Source organism: Heteronotia binoei, chromosome 5, assembly GCF_032191835.1.
Source record: "Heteronotia binoei isolate CCM8104 ecotype False Entrance Well chromosome 5, APGP_CSIRO_Hbin_v1, whole genome shotgun sequence".
In the NCBI taxonomy this organism is placed as follows: Eukaryota; Metazoa; Chordata; class Lepidosauria; order Squamata; family Gekkonidae; genus Heteronotia; species Heteronotia binoei.
In genome coordinates, this window is record NC_083227.1 from 153,391,120 (window position 1) to 153,410,244 (window position 19,125).

Below are 19,125 nucleotides of genomic sequence, written 5' to 3' on the forward strand. Positions count from 1 at the left end.
CTCTTTAGCTTGGAGAAACGTCGACTGCAGGGTGACGTGATAGAGGTTTACAAGATAATGCATGGGATGGAGAAAGTAGAGAAATAAGTACTTTTCTCCCTTTCTCACAATACAAGAACTCGTGGGCATTCGATGAAATTGCTGAGCAGTCGGGTTAAAACGGATAAAAGGAGGTACTTCTTCACCCAAAGGGTGATTAACATGTGGAATTCACTGCCACAGGAGGTGATGGCGGCTACAAGCATAGCCAGCTTTAGGAGGAGGTTAGATAAAAATATGGAGCAGAGGTCCATCAGTGGCTATTAGCCACAGTGTGTATATATATATGTGTGTATGTGTGTGTATATATATATATATATATATAATTTATTTTTGGCCACTGTGTGACACAGAGTGTTGGACTGGATGGGCCATTGACCTGATCCAACATGGCTTCTCTTATGTTCTTATGTTCTTAAAGTGCGACCAGACATGCACATCTGTCGCTTGTCCTGCTCCCGTCCCCAACCCATTCAAGGGCTGTCCCACTTGCGCAGCAAAAAGCTACCACTACCAAAGTGGTATCTTTTTGCGATGTGAGTGGGACAGCCCAGGGGCAGGATCAGAATGAGAGGCAGATGTGCATGTTTGGTTGTGCTTTTTTGGCCCGCCCGTGTCCCGTCCACGTGCTGACTCAAAATGCCAGTCTGTACTCAGCAGAGTCTCTTTCCTGTAGGTACTAAAGATGGAGGGAGATAAGTGCAACAGGCAAGAGGTTAATTATTATTCAGAACTGACAAGCCATCACTCAAGCATGAGCAGTTATTACAACTACCAATGGCTTCAGATATGGTGATCATCAGGATTATTTTGGCCCAAGCCCCCAGTAATCGATGATGAACCCTAATTAGTACACTGCAAATAAAAATACTGACTGTTTTGACAGCAATTGCAAAGTTTCAGTATTTTAAATGCATTTTATTTACTGGGTTAACCTAATTCCCCTTTCCAATACATGCCTGTTTTTCAATAATTTGAGATGCTCAGGTGAAAGGTGGCCATATAAGTCTTTTAAATAAGTAGATAAACATTAAGATCCCATTGTAGGGTAGCTTTCAGACATGCTATGCACCATCTCTCCATCTTGTACAGTAGTAGCAGTTCATGGTATTTCTTATAGTTTTCCTACACAGACACCGAGTAACTATTTTGTAATGGCATGCCGTGCCACTAGAAACCCAGAGTTTTCAGCAAAAGCAATTTTTTGAATACCAGAGCATATCATTTTTACATTGTGTCCCATGTCATTATATTTGCTTTGCCTTGTGTGGCTTGATCACTCCTGCTTCTCTTGCCTCTCCTTTCCAATGTTACCCCTACACGCGTGTCATGTGCATAGGACCTGTGAGGGTGCTCTGAAATTTTATTTATTTGCTATTTCTTTGAATTATATCCTGCCCTTCCCACAAGCGGGCTTAGAGCAGGTCACAACAATAAATTACAAAACTAAAACGAGGATACTTTTGAACCTGTTGACAGCCCCTCAGATCAAATGCTGATAGGAAAAGGGTAACTTCCATAGATATGGAGAGTGGCTAAGCAGGCAGGTAAACCAAATACATTTAGTTTCATTCCTTGTCTCCAGCTGGTTTGTCCTACTGCTCTTTCCTTTGGTTCTTCCTCCTTCTTCTCTTAGGTTTCCTCCTTTTCATGTTCTGTTGAGTTTGCTGTCTAGCAAAATAGATGTTTTCTCAAATATGTTGTAGCACTGCTTTTACATCCCCATCGTAATGTTGGATATGCTGGAGAAGTGCTTTGGAACTGAGACTGTTTTCGCACACAGCTTACCACGCGGTCACGTTCCTGTTCTCTCCGCAGCGTCTGTTGGATTTCCCATTATCTGCGCCAGAGTTACAGGAAGTGCTGCGGCTTTTGCGTAGCAAACGTAAACTGGGTTTTGGCGGTTTACGTTTGTGATGCAAAAGCCGCGGCACTTCCTGTAACTTTGGCGCAGATAATGGGAAATCCGACAGACGCTGTGGAGAGAACAGGAACATGACCCCATGGTAAGCTGTGTGCGAAAACGGTCTGACTTTAGACCCCAGCAGATATAAGGTGGTCAACTAAAATTCAAGCCATTTGGTTGCTGGTGACCTGTTGATTCATCTCTCTTGTCAGTTAGAGCTGCATGTAATAGATTTATTGCCTGGTGAAGGGAAGCCAGAAGGTCATATATTCCACACAATGTTCCCTCTAAGTTGTAGAGTCTTGTGAGCCAAAATTCTCCTTTGTGAGCTACTGGCATTAAAGTTGTGAGCTACTGAATAAATTAGTTTGCTCTGGGGCCATTTTTCCTGAGCTAAGACAAAACTGTGTGAACAGGAGACTAAAAAACTGTGAGCTAGCTCACGCTAACTCAGCTTAGAGAGAACACTGATTCCACTATAAACCTTCTTCAGATTCACTGAGTACATGTCAAGGGGAGCAGGATTTAATGCTGACCCCACTTATGAGGCCCCTGCATTCCACTGCATGTCAGCAGTAACCTGCCCTAAAGAAGCACATATATTTCTATAGGTTCCTTCATGCAACTGGAAACATTGCAAAAAGCAAGGTCTTAACAGAGTGGATGTGGATACACATGTAAGGAGTCACTGCAGATTTTCAGCTAAATACAGAGACCGAATTGTGAAAGCTATCCCCCCCAAATATCCTGATTTTGATTTTGTTTTCTTCCTGGTGAAAATCAAAATCTTTTGACTCTTTCTTTTCATAACAGCGTTTTCCCTCCTCACATTAATTTCCCCCCCATTAAATATTAATATATTTCCAGTCAGCATATAAATGGTGTAGACCTTATAAATGGTGTCAAAATAGAAGAAGAAGAAGAAGATACTGGATTTATATCCCGCCCTCCACTCCGAAGAGTCTCAGAGCGGCTCACAATCTCCTTTACCTTCCTCCCCCACAACAGACACCCTGTGAGGTGGGTGGGGCTGAGAGGGCTCTCACAGCAGCTGCCCTTTCAAGGACAACCTCTACCAGAGCTATGGCTGACCCAAGGCCATGCTAGCAGGTGCAAATGGAGGAGTGGGGAATCAAACCCGGTTCTCCCAGATAAGAGTCCGCACACTTAACCACTACACCAAACTGGCTCTAGCATAAAAAAAATAAAAAAATCAAGAACTGCCGTAAAGATTAGGCAAACTAAATACAGTAATGATGGCAATATACAAAAAAGTCTGCATCCTACTTCCCTGCACACAATAAATACATGGATGAATATGTGAAGAAGGTTTATGATTTTCTCCTTTGTGTTCCCTTGATGTCACAAACATCTAGGGAACTTCTATGAGGTAGAAGATTACAGAAGGATTTGTCCTGACTTTCTCTTTACCTCTCCTGCTTGGGCTGGAATTGCAGTTCAGAAAATAATGCCCTTGCTGTCTTGCATATGGGACTCTATTAATTTTAATTAATAAAATTAATATTAATGAGACTCTATTTTAATTAATAGAGTCCTATATTAATATTAAGTAATTCATTTGGTGGTAATAGTGGGAGGTACAACAATGCCATTTCATAGTTTTTACCCTTCCGTAACGTTTATTTGGAAATGTCCACGCTGCTTTTCAGTTTAGAAAAATGTTCAAGGTGACATAACTTCATAAAATCCTTGGGAGGTAGGACAGGCTGAAAGTAACTGGCACCTGAACACACAGTGAGCTTCATGACTGGGGGAGGAACCAGTCCTGGATCTTTCAGTTCCTAGTGAGTCCTTTTAACTACAACATTACACTAGCTCTCAAAATGCATTGACTGAACGAACTCAGAACATCAGCTGCACTTAGGGATGTCTTGATTTGTCGAGCATTTTTGTTCATTCAGTATGCCAACGGATAAATCATAAAAGGTTTTGTCTCTACCTAATTTGACTTATACGTTTTACAGGTATGTGGTTTAGATTTTTCACAGACCTAGTGTCTCTCATTTAATACTGGCTTTGCAGTCCTCTCCTGTGTTAAAGCCTTTCTTGTTCCCTTTTGTGCCTTTCGTTAGTACCAATTTGGTCTGCTTTTCTCCCCATTAATCCCTATTTTTTTTTCCCTCTGGCAAGTCTTAATTGACTCTACATAATTTTATCCAGTTCCTTCCTTCTTTGCTAATTTGCAATATGGTATCTTAGCTAGACGTGTGCAGGTTTTCCCCTCAAGTAATTTGTTCTGAAACCAAAGCTGTCACTCAGGCAAAAAACACCACATTTCACACACACAAGCATCGTGGACATAAAGAGCAGTCAATGTCAGCTTGTGTAATATGTTTTCAAGACCATTAACCAAATGTTTTGTTGACAGAGCCCAAGCTTTTGGGGGGGGGGGCAATGGACCCCACGGCCCAGGGAGCAGCCACTTCAGGCATTATTCTGATTTGGTCATTTACGCCATTTTAAAAATTCAACAGACAGTTATCTTTCATTACTCATGAGACTACATTGCGGGGAAAGGGCTGGTATTAAACATTTGTAATGGGCAGAGTATAATGCTTGTTGTTAAATGTTCAAAAGCTTGTATAAGCAGCCTTCTGGTCTCATACTTCCAAGGTTTCACAAACAGAAGCGAATTTAACAACCAGTTTTATTGCTATTCAGGAATGATTCCCCCATATGAATTGGAGGGCTCATATTATATTGTTTATCCCACTTCTAGCCAGTTTATTTCTATGCTGCTCGTTCAATGTTTCTATAGATCCTCTCATGTTTGGGTAGTTGGAAATAATGTGCAGCATTGACTTCCCAACCTCCAGTTTCAAGCTTCTAGGCTTGTCAGAAACCTCCAGCTCCTCTTTCACTACAGATAAGATTTTAATAATTCCCTGTTTCTCTCTTGTGTTTTTGAAGGGGTTTTTTTTTTAATACTCCATATAAAATGCACTAGTATATGTGCCTTATCCATTATTATATCCTCCGAAGGATGTTCTGGCCGCTAGTTTTCTTCTATTTAAAAAGATCAGCTCAGTGAGGTCTTTTGTCAATAACCTTCTTGCATGATGCCTCCAAGTACAGGAAGGAGAATGAGCTGTCAACTTTTAGGCCTAGCCAGAGGCAAAGAAGCAAATCTTTTATTATTAATTTTTTTTTTTAAAAAAACCCCACACATCGTGGCACAAGGTCATAGGGTAAAAAAGACAATGATGATTGCATGATCATTACTGGCAATGGCGACTGGCTGTAGGCAGATGTAGGTAAGCTAAATCCCACTAAGTCTGAAGTAATGGTTATTGTGAAGCTCTTGATATGGAACATCTTTCATTGACAAGTTTCAGCATGCCCTGGTGAATCAGGCCTGGCTGTGGACTTGGACCTAGCATCGTATTAAGCATTATGATCTCGGGCAGCTGTTAGGGAAGGCTAACGCAATAGAAGTCCTGCTTGCAACTTGAAGCAGCGGTATGATGGCAGAGCAAGAGACATGGACCTCTTCATCAGTTCAGGTAGTATGCACTAGTTTTGATAAAGGCAATGGCTTGGATGGTGTCATGATAATGGAGAACAGTTCTCCAGGATTCTTTTTAATGAAGTCCTAACTGACTCTTAGTGTTTGAATTAGTTTTATCAAGGCAATGCTAGGTGAGAGCCGGTGATTGGAGGGTAAGAGTTGGTACATCACAAGAATGCTTATCTTATCAATAAATCCATCTCATTATGGTCTAGTGACTTGTTTATTCTTCAGATTGGTCTTTCTTCTAACCTTTGTTTTACATTTGGCAGTAGATGAACCTGGACAAAGGTGGAAATATCAAGAAGAGTGGTGATTGCCTGGACAACACAGAGGGCTCCCAAATGTGTGGAGAGAAAGGGGAAATTGGGCATCTGGAGAAGACTACGTCAGGTTAACAATCATTAGGCAATTAATGACAGTTCCCTGTTGCAGCCAACCAACAAGTAATCTTGTTCCAACCAACAGTATTTGTCTCTGGCCATACATGAAACTCTCGTGGGACAGACTTTATTAGAATGGATCAGTCAATCAAAGGAGAGGCCAAAGGAAGCATGTAACAGGGTCAGACACTTGTGAAGTTGACAATTTACCCCATAAGTTTTAGAACCTGACTGAAACCTTATACCCTTCATATGCACCATTTCTCAGGAGCTGAAATTTTTAAAGGATCAGTCTACTCTCCTGGAGTCCATTACTGTTCCATTGATTCCAAATAGGTTTGTGGTCATTGTTGGTAATACAGAGCAAGAAACAGAGAGGCTTGAGTGTAGAGTGGCCATTTTCTCAGAAGGTTCTGGCTTCTGGGAATTCATTCAAGTCTGCATGTGGGGTCCTGACTATTGGGTCCCAGATCAGTACCTTTACAGAGGTATTTACCTGCCTTATTTGCTACCTGTACCTGCCTTTTGATTCCACAATCACCTGAGCTGCTACACTACAGGTACCCCACTCTCTCTAGTACTTCTTCTAAGTCAGAGACCTAATCAATGTTGAAGCATCTATACCAAGATAAAGATCATCCAGAACTTAATATAAAATTTATAGCACTGTTTACAGTTATGCAATATTTAATCTTGGATGGGGGAAAACAGTACGGCATGTATCAAGGAAACAGATGAGGAAGTGTCTCAATTATGTCCATCCAATTTCTGGTTCAGCACATGATGGGGAATTTATAGGAACTTGGTGGAATCACTTGATTATACAGGAATTTTGCTTCTGTTCCCTATCCATTACCTTTATTTGTAGCGTGTATACCTTATGTTGGATTCTAGGGATACTTTGGGGATTTGACTTCTATACCCTCCTCTTTGCTGTTTGGTTGATTCTTAAATGAGTTTTTGGTGGTTCCAGATCTAGGAATGTCCCCCTGGCTAATACCCTTGTGGGGATTTAAACAAGGGTAAGGCCAGTCCTTTTGGTGAAACACATGATTGCATAGCTGCTACAAACCCTGCAATTAGACTCATAAGACCAGAATGTAGGACATGCTCCCAAATAGATGTTTTTTGGATAGAACTAGTAAAATAGCAGATTACTTGTTATGGCTAATGTTCATGCTGACCATTTCTTATCCATCACAAAATTAGTTTAATCCCATGCATCTTGAAAATCCGGAATAAACTATATAGCTACGACAATTTACATGATAATTAACTGAAGCCTTACTGTGTGGACATGAAGGGAATGACTTCAGCCATAGAGGTCCTCTGTATGAGGGATGTATGTTAAGTTCATCCATGCTATTAATAGTTTTTTTTAAGATACATTTTAATGTCAACTTGGCCACAGGGAAGTGGGTGAGTGACTTTCATATCAACTTATCATGTACCACGCAACAATTCAGTGTGGTTTTACAACACCACATCAGATGATTATGGCTCTTGCCAGAGACCAGCATGAACATACCTTGTTTCTCTATCACTGAGAGCACTGTTCTGTGTAATGCTACCATAAATCTTCCTTGCACACCAGTGACTACCAACTATATATCCTCCAGAGAACATTGCATCCTCTAGAGTTCATTACTCAGTTTTTGGCAGCCGTTTCATTCAAACAAGTTAGCAAGAATACCAGTCAGACAAAATCAAACATCTTTTTTTCAAGGGGGGCATTTAAATTCCCTTCTAATAGATTTTATAGTAATAATTTATGCTTACTGATTACAGGATTCGATAACTGCATTTTACATAGTCTGTGATTAATTTCTTCTCCTCATGTAAAAGTAATTATGTAAAAATGTACTTGAAATGTCCACCATTACTTATAAAACTGCCATGAACTATACAGATATGGCAGATTTATCACTGTAGGAGAAAGGTTTAATATAATAGGTGAAATTCACTGGAAAACATTTCACTTTTATTATCTGCAATTTAGGAAGAAACCTTGGGAATAATTATTTCCCATTTGTGTATGACTTAATTAAGAGGGTTTTTTTTTTTAAGTCACAGAGTTCAAGGCCATGATCCAACATAACCATATGAGCTTTTTTGTAGATATGTGAGTGACTAGAGCAGAAAATTCAAAGGAAGGTCTGACTGTATGTTTGGTTCTTTGTGGTATATAGAGTTGCTAAACTGCAGCCTTTCTTTTTATTACATCTAATGCTCTTAACTATTGGATCATGGCCAATATCTGCTTTTAAATTCTTCCAAGCTAACACAGCTTTATTAATTTCAGTCATGGAAATTACTCTTGGCTTAGCACATGTGCAATCTGATCTCATCAACCTTCCTCCATACAATCATATATTCCTATATTCATGATAGCATGGAGGAATTTAGCAGCATGAACCAATCTCAAACACAATCACAACTGGATCTGTTTGACCTAGACAGAAATAATGTAGTTTGGTAACAACCTGAGAGGTAACAACTTCTTACCACATAAACTACTTCAGTTTGTAATATATAGCCACAATTAATACATTTGAGAAACTGTAAGTTGGGTCCCATAACTCTGCTCAGTTAAGAGCATAACCTTCATCCAATACAAGAAGCCTTGTACCAGCACAAAAAGTTCTTCCTCTAGGGGAAGATTCTTTGTACCAGAGAAGGGCTTTGCAAGTAGCTGATTGCACAAGTGGATCCAACGTATTATTTCGTTTGTGGACTGTGACTATAACTTCAAGACTGGCTCAACATCTTATTTAATGTGTGCATTTCTGTGAATGTTTCTGAGGCCATGTTCCATAACAATGAGTTACAGAATATCCCAGCTATAAATCAGATTTGATGATAAGCTAGAGGAAGATGAAAGGGGAAAACTGGTTTACTTTGGCTGGATTCCTTGGTCCAGATTTAGAAGCAGTTTACCACACATTTAATTACACAGACTATTGTGTGGCAACTAATACAGCAAAATAATTGTTCCATATTAAATCATGGGCAGAGGACAGTGCTAGAGGAAAGTGTCACATCAAAGAATGGCCTATTTTTCCAGGGCTAGACAAAACCTTGGAGGTAGGAAAGCTGTAATCATCATGTATGTCGTTGTTGGAATAGTAAAGGGGGAAACTTCTTCTTTTGAAAGTCAGTCAAATTGATTTAAATTTTACCTCTCTGTGACAGGTAATACCACCGGGCGAAGTCTAGGAAAAAGTAAGAAAACAATTTAACAAAAAAAGAAAATTGAAACTACATACACTTTTATATTATTTCTGGATGGGATCTAATCTTCATGTGAAAAGGGCCCTGTTTTCTATATGAAAAGATGTTTTCCCCGCTGGTACATTGGATGTGACATTTCGCATTGCATGGCCCTGCCTTCTCCCCCAGATGGTGAGAACAGATGTTAGGCCTCCCTCTCCCCTGCATGAAGCCGTATGACAGTGAGTAACAAGACGGAGGGCGGGGGGGGGAGCATGCCACCAGTCATGCAGCCATGCGATCAGCAGGACAAGTTGACAAACGGAGATCAGAACGGGTTTGAAGAGCAGCGGTCCCAGAAATGGTGGTCACATGGAGCTTTCAAAGACAAATGTTTAACTGCTTGTTAAGGAAATTGGAAAAGTTCCTCTTTCCACCAACAGGAAGATCTAGTCTTCTTTCCTGCTCAGCATACTCGAGCAGCTGTAGGAAGGAAGATCAGTTATTTTTTAAAAAAAAACAAAGCCACCTTGGGTAAATACGGCGTTTCCTTACCAACGCAATCAGAATGGTTATATTTCTAACGGTAACTGAAAAGCAATTCATTGGCCCCTGTGGAGAAATAGAATTATTAGCAATCCAGAGGGGGAAAAAACACAAATAAGCAAGAACTGATGCATTATTTTCATTGGGGCTAATTCACATTCATGCTCCATGTCTCATTTCAAAATCTTGTAAATTTCATTACAGCTAACTCCCACAAGAAAAGTAGATTTAGTCACCACGTTTCAGTGTACTAATTATTAAACTTTTCCCAGACTTATGCATATGATTCAAGGGTTCTGAATAAATCCAGTATATAGCTCTGCTGTTATTTACTCCATGCCAAGCTAGCCATTTAATACATTAGTTGTGCCATCTTAAACTGATTTATACCCTTCTAAATCCATTCAAGTTTGAGTCCAGAGGCACCTTTAAATAATAGCAAAGTTTTATTCTGGGTATAAATTTTTGCATGACATCCACACTTCTTCAGATAGTTCTTCCTGTTTGGTGTAGTTGTCAAGTGCGCGGACTCTTATCTGAGAGAACCGGGTTTGATTCTCCACTCCTCCACTTGCACCTGCTAGCATGGCCTTGGGTCAGCCATAGCTCTGACAGAGGTTGTCCTTGAAAGGGCAGCTGCTGTGAGAGCCCTCTCCAGCCCCACCCACCCCACAGGGTGTCTGTTGTGGGGGAGGAAGGTAAAGGAGATTGTGAGCCGCTCTGAGACTCTTCGGAGTGGAGGGCGGGATATAAATCCAATATCTTCATCTACCTCACAGGGTGTCTGTTGTGGGGGAGGAAGGGAAAGGAGATTGTGAGCCGCTCTGAGACTCTTCGGAGTGGAGGGTGGGATATAAATCCAATATCTTCATCTACCTCACAGGGTGTCTGTTGTGGGGGAGGAAGGGAAAGGAGATTGTGAGCTGCTCTGAGACTCTTCGGAGTGGAGGGCGGGATATAAATCCAGTATCTTCTTCTTCTATCTTGAAGAAGTGTGCATGCACTCAAAAACAAATACCCAGGGGTTGTTTTGTAGAAAAATAGGAGGTGGAACTCATTAACATAACTCATTAGCATATCCCCCCCCCAGCCAAAAGCAACCCAACGCAAGAAAGGAGAGCCCTGGGCAAGCAAGGCCTGCTTTGGCTGGCTAGAAATCCAGCCAGCCCAAGCAGGCCTCGCTTGCCTGGGGCTCTCCTGGGCCACCCCCCCATCCATAGTCAAAAGGCCAGCAAGCCACCTGCTGCCCAAAATCACATAAGAAGTGGAGGAAGGGTGGTGCAGGCTTCTCCAGGGGTTAATGAGGGCTGCTGGGAGCATGGTAAAGTCTCTGGTGGCTGGCTGGCTGCTCTCCTGATCCAGGGATTGTTATGCAGCTGCGCCTACTATTCCATGGACAAGGTAGGTGGGGAGAAGAGGGGGAACCATCAGAAAGATTCAGGAGCTGCATTCTTGTGAGCTCCTGCTGAATTCGAGGCCTGCGTATACCAAGAATAAAACTTTGTTGGTCTTAAAGGTGCCACTGGACTCAAACTGCTTCAGACCAGCACAGCCACCCATGTGAATCCATTTAACGTGCTGAGATCTGAAGGATGTAACTCTGCTTAGGTTGCTATTGTACCTTCCCAATCTCTTCTCTCATCCCATTCTCCAGCCAGTAACAACCCATTTTCCTATGCGGTCTGAAAGTCCACAAATAGGTCTCCTGTGAATTTCTGAAATGCATTACTGATTCAAGGGCAACCTGTGGTGTTACATGAATGTGTTGCAACTTGCAACCGCGTTGGAACTGGACAAAAATCCGATTCACCCTTTCAGCAGGAACATAAACAATTTAATTAAACAAAGTTCAAACTTGGGTCTTACCTACACGCAAAGAAATTTCAGGTTCAGTTAAAGGATAGAAAATGTGTGTTATAAACTGTTCGTCCGGTGTCTGCTTTTTGTGTTATTCACAAGAGTTTGAATGGGTCACTTAGAACTGGTGCAACTAGCAGTAGATTGCAAAAATAAGTACAGACAATGTGAATTCCACGGAGTGCACAGCTTGCTTGTTTCGGATATTATGTGAATCTTCAACTTTGTTCAGGAATTAACCAGCTTACTTACTGAATGTGCAATCAAAGACAGAGTTACACCCTTCCGAGCCCACAAAAATCAACGTTATTAACTTCTAAGGATACATGCTAAGGATTGCATTGGATATAAATGAGTCCAAGTTCGCATGTGTTTGTGCAGCATTTGTTCTCTAGCATTTGCCATGGTTTTCCACTTCTCATTAGAGCAACGGCACAGGGATCACTTCACACTTGCTTTCTAGGAACTACCAATTGCCTGAAAGGAGACTTGAAATAAATGCAGCAAAAAACAAACAAGAAAAAGGCTATATGTGTAAATAGTCCCCATAGTCTTGCTTAAAGATGGATTTAGAAGCCAGGGAGGTTAGGTTAAGTGGTTACCGCTCCCCTCACATGCACCATTTTTCCTTTTGCTCTGTGCTGTATTTTGTGGCTTGATTTCCTGCGTATTTGGTGCTTGACTTTCTAAAGGTATTTCATACTGCAACCAGTTCTAGCATGATACATCTAGTGCATAAGAGACCATAGAATTGTGATGTGTACTCTTTTATTATATAAGATCATCTCTTTGGGTTGTTTTGGGCGCTGATGATTTTACAGCACAGGATTTTGGACTGAAGTGGTTTACTGCCCAGTCTTTTAAATGGTTTGCTCAGAAGTAAGCATCCCTGTGTTCAATGGGATTTAGCATGCATCAGATTACAGCACCAGAACAGCACCGCTGGATGCGCCTAAAGGATGTATGAAACAAAAGCAAAACATGTTTTGACCAAGAAGTTGTACTTTAACATATAATTTAAAAAAAAAAAATGCTCAGTGAGATCTTTCTACTGTGAGCAGGCAATGTGCAATATTAATAAATTGCTTCTTTTACTTGCAGGTAGCACATTTAGCTACTCATTCAAATAGTATGTGTTCGATCCAACCATTGGCAGTAGAGCGCTTGCTCGTCTGAAATATCTTTTTGTCCTCTCTCATGGAAGCGCATTGTGCTGCTTGTTTCCAGACTGTATTTTCCACTTGCATAAGATTTCAAAAGACGCCTACTACAATATATATAGAAATATACAATGGCAAAGCATTTTTCATCCACTTTGGAGAATCATTGTGTTGCACAGGATTTTTAAATGAAACTTGCACTCATAGAACCACGTTAAGCCACAATTTTGTTCCATCGGTGGATCATGAGACCCGGCTCTGTATATGGAAGGTAAAGTGTGCTTAGTATACGCAATAAAAACAGAAAGGGAATATGCCTCGAAAATAAAGCTATTAAGGTTTTAGTTGAGCTATAAGCACATTCATTCTGCAGCTCATTTCTTGTGTTCCTTGACAAACTGATAAATATTATTGTGCCCTCTTGTATTAAAATACTGCATAAAAAGGAGATTACTTTCTGAACCCCTGTGGATAATACACACTACGGCTGACTTTCTAAAATGCACATTCTTAGCACCATCCCAGCTGCTAGATTATAACAAACAGAGACAACTGTGAGATACTCCTACAGTAATTTCAAGCTACCAAACCCACATGGCATTTAGGGGATTTGGGATGCAGAATGGATGCAAACAAAAACCTGATGTTGTCATTGTAAAAGGAAAAGCTAGCTAAAAGCATGATTTTTTAAATAAAAAAAAATCTAACAAATGAAGGTTCCAGAGGGAAAACGCACAAACTTTATTAGTGTTGCAGAAATAGGTTTGCGACTATTAAAAATTCTTAGCAGATCTCTGCCTCCCTCATCTCATTTCTATTACAAGTAGGGTTTTTTTCTTTCCCTCCATTCCCCATAGGCTATAAAAGTTCAGGAAATATTTTGAAAAAGAAATGATAACGAGAGTCAGAGTTGACTGGCAGTGTTTGTAGGGACACACACTTTAATTTTATTCTTCTTTATTCACAATTTGTTGGTAGAAGAAGAAGATGAAGAAGATATTGGATTTATATCCCGCCCTCCACTCCGAAGAGTCTCAGAGCGGCTCACAATCTCCTTTACCTTCCTCCCCCACAACAGAAACCCTGTAAGGTAGATGAAGATATTGGATTTATATCCCGCCCTCCACTCCGAAGAGTCTCAGAGCGGCTCACAATCTCCTTTACCTTCCTCCCCCACAACAGACACCCTGTGAGGGAGATGAAGATATTGGATTTATATCCCGCTCTCCATTCCGAAGAGTCTCAGAGTGGCTCACAATCTCCTTTCCCTTCCTCCCCCACAACAGACACCCTGTGAGGGAGATGAAGATATTGGATTTATATCCCACCCTCCACTCCGAAGAGTCTCAGAGAGGCTCACAATCTCCTTCACCTCCCTCCCCCACAACAGACACCCTGTGAGGTGGGTGGGGCTGGAGAGGGCTCTCACAGCAGCTGCCCTTTCAAGGACAACCTCTGCCAGGGCTATGGCTGACCCAAGGCCATTCCAGCAGGTGCAAGTGGAGGAGTGGGGAATCAAACCCGGTTCTCCCAGATAAGAGTTCGCACACTTAACCACTACACCAAACTGGCTCTCCCTACCAAACTGGCTTTGGTAGAGAATGCACTGGCCATACAAGTGACTCAAGTGGTCCTACACCGAGGTGAGCAGTGTGGGTTAATCTTCAGAGTTTAATTTGCCTTGCAGCTGCTTCCGAGAAGTCATGGAAGTAGATCCCATGACTGTTATGTATTGAACATAAGCAGTTATGCAGCATGGCGATCGCTACTGAAGGCGACCCCTGGGTCCCCGGATGTAGCTCGCCAGATGCCCCGCCCATCAAGATCTGTGGCGGGAAGTTTGACTGACCAGGATTGGCCTGGTTAGTTGAAGATGCAGTTCTGGGCAATGTATATAAGTGGGGCCCAACCCGCATGCTCCCTCTCTTGTAATGTGCTACTGAATAAACCATGTTGCCTTCAAACCGTCTCGGTTCTCAGTACATTACAATGACAAAAGATCTGCTAAAGGGTTTCAGCTCAAAACAAACTTAACATGAGGGAGATGGCAGGCTCTGTCAATTAATTTTTTTATGTTTGTATCTTCTAGCATTTCACTGATGAAAATAGAAACATTCTTGTAACCTCCTCTGACATAGCTTTTTCAAGCTCCATTTTGGCTCATGTAAGAGTGAGCCCCCATGTATTCTCCAGTCAGCTTGGTTCCCCTTCTTTCTCTTCTCCCATTTTTCATTCTTTCTTGGGGGTTGCTGCCACCTCCTAGCCATGAAAGATCTAAAGCAGGGGTGTCAAGCACGCAGCCCGGGGGCTGAATTAGGCCCCTGTAGGCTCCTGTCAGGCCGCCGAGTAACTGACTGTCATCTGCTTCCTTCTCCCTCTCTCTTGTTTCCTTCTGTGTAACAGCATGCTTTGCCAGGCTAGCTCAATTGTACAGCAGAGCTACTGAGCCAAACCTCTCTTCCTTCTATTGGCTGAGGCTCCTCCCCCTCCTGGTCCCCTGGGGAAGGAAGGAAGGAGCCAGAGCTTCCTTTGCCCAGTTCTCGGGATTTAGGGTTGCCAAGTCCAATTCAAGAAATATCTGGGGACTTTGGGGGTGAAGCCATGAGACGTTGGGGTGAAGCCAGGAGCAAGGGTGTGACAAGCATAATTGAACTCCCAAGGGAGTTCTGGCCATCATATTTAAAGGGCTGTGACCTTTTAAATGCCTTCCCTCCATTGGAAATAATGAAGGTTGGGACAACTTCTTTGGGAGCTCATAGAATTGGACCCCCTGCTCCAATCCTTTTGAAACTTGGAGAGTATTTAGGGGAGAGGTACTGGATGCTATGTGGAAAATTTGGCGCTTCTATCTCAGAAAAAGCACCCCCCAGAGCCCCAGATACCCATGGATCAAATCTCCATTCTACCATATGGGAATCAGTTTCCATAGGGGATAACCGAGTGCCCACCAGACATTTCCCTCCCCCCCCACTTTCTGATGACCCTTAAGCGGGGGGAGGGCCTCCATACTGGGAGATCTCCTGTCCCCGCCTGAGGATTGGCAACCCTATCTGGATTCCATGGGAGAGATACAAAGAAAGCACCTTTAAGACCAATGAGTGCTAAAGTTTTAAGCATGTTTTAATTTAATATATATATATATATATATATATATATATATATATATATATATATATATATATATATATATATATATATATATATTTAATTGTGTTTGTCTGTGTCCTTTATAAAGTTTATATCTCTGCTACCTCATCTTAAAATAAGTACACACAAGGCCCGACCCGACCTGGCCCGGCCTGACAAGGTCTCATTTATGTCAGATCCAACCCTCATAACAAATGAGTTTGACATGCCTGATCTAAAGGGATAATTCCTTAACACTGCTTTACTGTGCTGCCATTCAAAAGCTCCACCTTATGATTGCATCCCCCATTTGTTTCTTCTGCTCCAGCCATCTCGGGGATTAACTGATGAAATATGCACACACGGAATGGTGGAATTCACCTCATCCCCCTTCCCCTGGTATCTTTGGTTAGAATGATCACAGAAGTCAGGCTAGCTGTGTACAGATTAATTAAGAGTTTAATAAAGTCACAGAAATGCACGCATGCCTATTTACATTCAAATAGAAAATATATAAATGTGAATCCTCAGACTCTGATGTCACTTATCCTTAAGCTATTAAAATAAGGATTGGTTCTTATTTCTTGGAGTTGCATGCATTCAGATATGGCACATCCCTCTGTTCATAGATGATCTCTCCCCCCCACTGTGTTCAACAGCCTATTAAAAAAAGCAGAAGAAAAAGGTCTGAGATACTCCCTGTCTGAAGGTGTTCATTGTGAAAGAAATGAAGAAAAAGCATTTGCTCTAGTATTTATATTCCTTTCTTCCTTCCTGCTCCCTAACAGTAAACCTCCTGCCTTTTCTGCTCTCCAGGGACAGCGTCCAGTAACATTTGGCATTTCGAACACTGGTACTGGAAGTATGACTTCTTTGTTCTCTCTGTCTGGGATATCTGTATATCTAAAGCAGCTGGAGAGCTCCTCTGCTGGAAGATGAGTCATTCTTCCTAGCTTTTCTTTTCAAGCCCTGTTAGCCAACAAAAAGGTACTTAGTAACCTCTGAGCATGTGTAGAGGACCCATATATATTAACATTGATGAAAATTCTAGACTGCAGGGTATTTTTTTCACACACACCAATTACACTAAGAACTACTGCTCATTCGCACCACAAATTTCATATTGCTGAAGGCTCTGATTAGTCTGTTTATGCTATATTTACTTCTTTGTTTTCATTGCAGTTATATCTCACATGGAACTCAAAAGGATTTTCAGGAACTCTCACCCTCAGACAGCAACTAAGCATCATTTGCTCTAGTATTTATATTCCTTTCTTTCTTCCTGCTCCCTAACAGTACATCTCCCGCCTTTCCTGTTCTCCAGAGACAGTGTTTAGTTTTTCAGCAAGGCAGACACAGTGGGCGTTTTCGCACTGACCTTACTCCAGAGCGACGTCCCTCTTCACCGCGCAGCGTCTGTGCGGATTTCGCACACATTGCTTCGCAGAACCCGGAAGAGCTGCAAAGTCCCGCGGCTTTTGCGTCGCAAATGTAAACTGCCAAAAACCAGTTTACATATGCGACGCAAAAGCCACGGGACTTTGCGGCTCTTTCGGGTTCTGCGAACTCGTGCGGACTCTTATCTGGGAGAACCGGGTTTGATTCCCCGCTCCTCCACTTGCACCTGCTGGCATGGCCTTGGGTCAGCCATAGCTCTGGCAGAGGTTGTCGTTGAAAGGGCAGCTGCTGTGAGAGCCCTCTCCAGCCCCACCCACCTCACAGGGTGTCTGTTGTGGGGGAGGAAGGGAAAGGAGATTGTGAGCCGCTCTGAGACTCTTCGGAGTGGAGGGTGGGATATGAATCCAATATCTTCTTCTTCTGTGACAGCTTTCATAGAAGCTGCCCTTTCAAGGACAACTCCTGCAAGAGCTATGGCTGACCCAAGGCCATTCCAGCAGCTGCAAGTGGAGGAGTGGGGAATCAAACCTGGTTCTCCCAGATAAGAGTTTGCACACTATGCCAACCCAGAAGGGCAATAAGACTCAGAGCAGCTGCCGGCCTTCCAGGAGAATTAAAGGCCCCACTGCTCAGGTGATCAGTGGGCCCTTTAAATCACAGGGAGTTTGAAGTTATGAAAATAACACCTGGATGAATGCTTAGATTAGCACTGAGTTTGCATAAAGTGTCGCAAAAACAAGGAGGACAGTCTAGTTACTATGGCAAAGCCTCTTATATATGGTTATCCATCTTATGGATAGATAACCATAATGACTTTCTTACTTCGCCTTGGCAAGTTGTGATGAAACTAGGCACACAATTGGCAAGAACTATATGGGCATACTCAATGAAACAGATGATGAGACATAAGAATGAAGCACTTTGAATTCGCTGCAGGCTTCCTTTGTTAAACTGTTGGCCCTTATACAAAAGAGACTTGAAAGCTCAAACTGCATTGCCAACAGATCACATCAGGCACATTATCAAGAGACATATCTGATATGGAGGCGGGTATTTACCAGCCGAACACATGCTAGAAATCACATTTTGCGTGAGAAGCCTTAAAACAGTACATTGCCCTTTTCTCAGCTTTGGTGAATAGTTTTGAAACCCTTTGTCCCAAGAACATGCAAGTTGGTGTTTGCCCAGCTACTAGAATTATCCATGTTCACTGGATAATTAGGAGAAGGACGGTGGTTCAGTGGTAGAGCATCTGCTTGGGAAGCAGAAGGTCCCAGGTACAATCCCCGGCATCTCCAACTAAAAGGGTCCAGGCAAATAGGTGAGAAAAACCTCAGCTTGAGACCCTGGAGAGCTGCTGCCAGTCTGAGTAGACAATACTGACTTTGATGGACCAAGGGTCTGATTCAGTATAAGGCAGCTTCATATGTTCATATGTTCACTGCTGAATCAGATGGTTAGAGAGCAATGAGCAAAAAGTTAAATCTGGATGCTGTGGGAAGCATGGTGTTCCCTGGCTACCAGAAATGAGGGTGCAAGGGACCTCAAGAAGAACAATTATGCTTGCTGTTTTGATCACATGACTGTGCTATGCTACTATATAGAGAACTCTTTGAAGCTCATGTAAAATATGATGAACGATGTAAAAGAATTCCTCATATTGTTAGTTTGAGTCAAACTCTGAAGTGGATTCTTTTGTGAGAAATAAAACTATGGTTGTCTATTGCATTCAGTTGACAGGCGAACTTCAGAAGAAAAAACAAACATCAATATTGATAATGGGGATTAAGGCGCTTTCTTTGTATCTGCATCTTGTTTGGCTGCTGGCCATTCTTCTGACATGCTATAGACCAGGGGTAGCCAAAATTGCTCAACGTAGGAAACAGATAGAATAAATGTCAGATGTCTGAGAGCTGCAAGACATGAACATCAGATGTTTGAGAGGAAGAGGAAGGAAGGAAGGAAGGAAGG

General features: G+C 42.0%; 1 protein-coding gene across 3 annotated transcripts in view; it reads right to left on the reverse strand.

Annotated features, from left to right (window-relative positions):
- The window catches only part of KCNIP1 (potassium voltage-gated channel interacting protein 1), a 584,581-nt gene that overhangs the window by 45,172 nt on the left and 520,284 nt on the right, over positions 1–19,125 (reverse strand). For 2 of the 3 annotated variants that reach the window (XM_060240617.1, XM_060240616.1), the window contains exon 2: positions 9,037–9,069. The exons of the other annotated variant lie outside the window; for it this stretch is intronic. In XM_060240617.1, the coding sequence (XP_060096600.1) occupies positions 9,037–9,069 (33 nt within the window). The remainder of the gene's footprint in view (positions 1–9,036; positions 9,070–19,125) is intronic. 3 annotated transcript variants of the gene reach the window in all.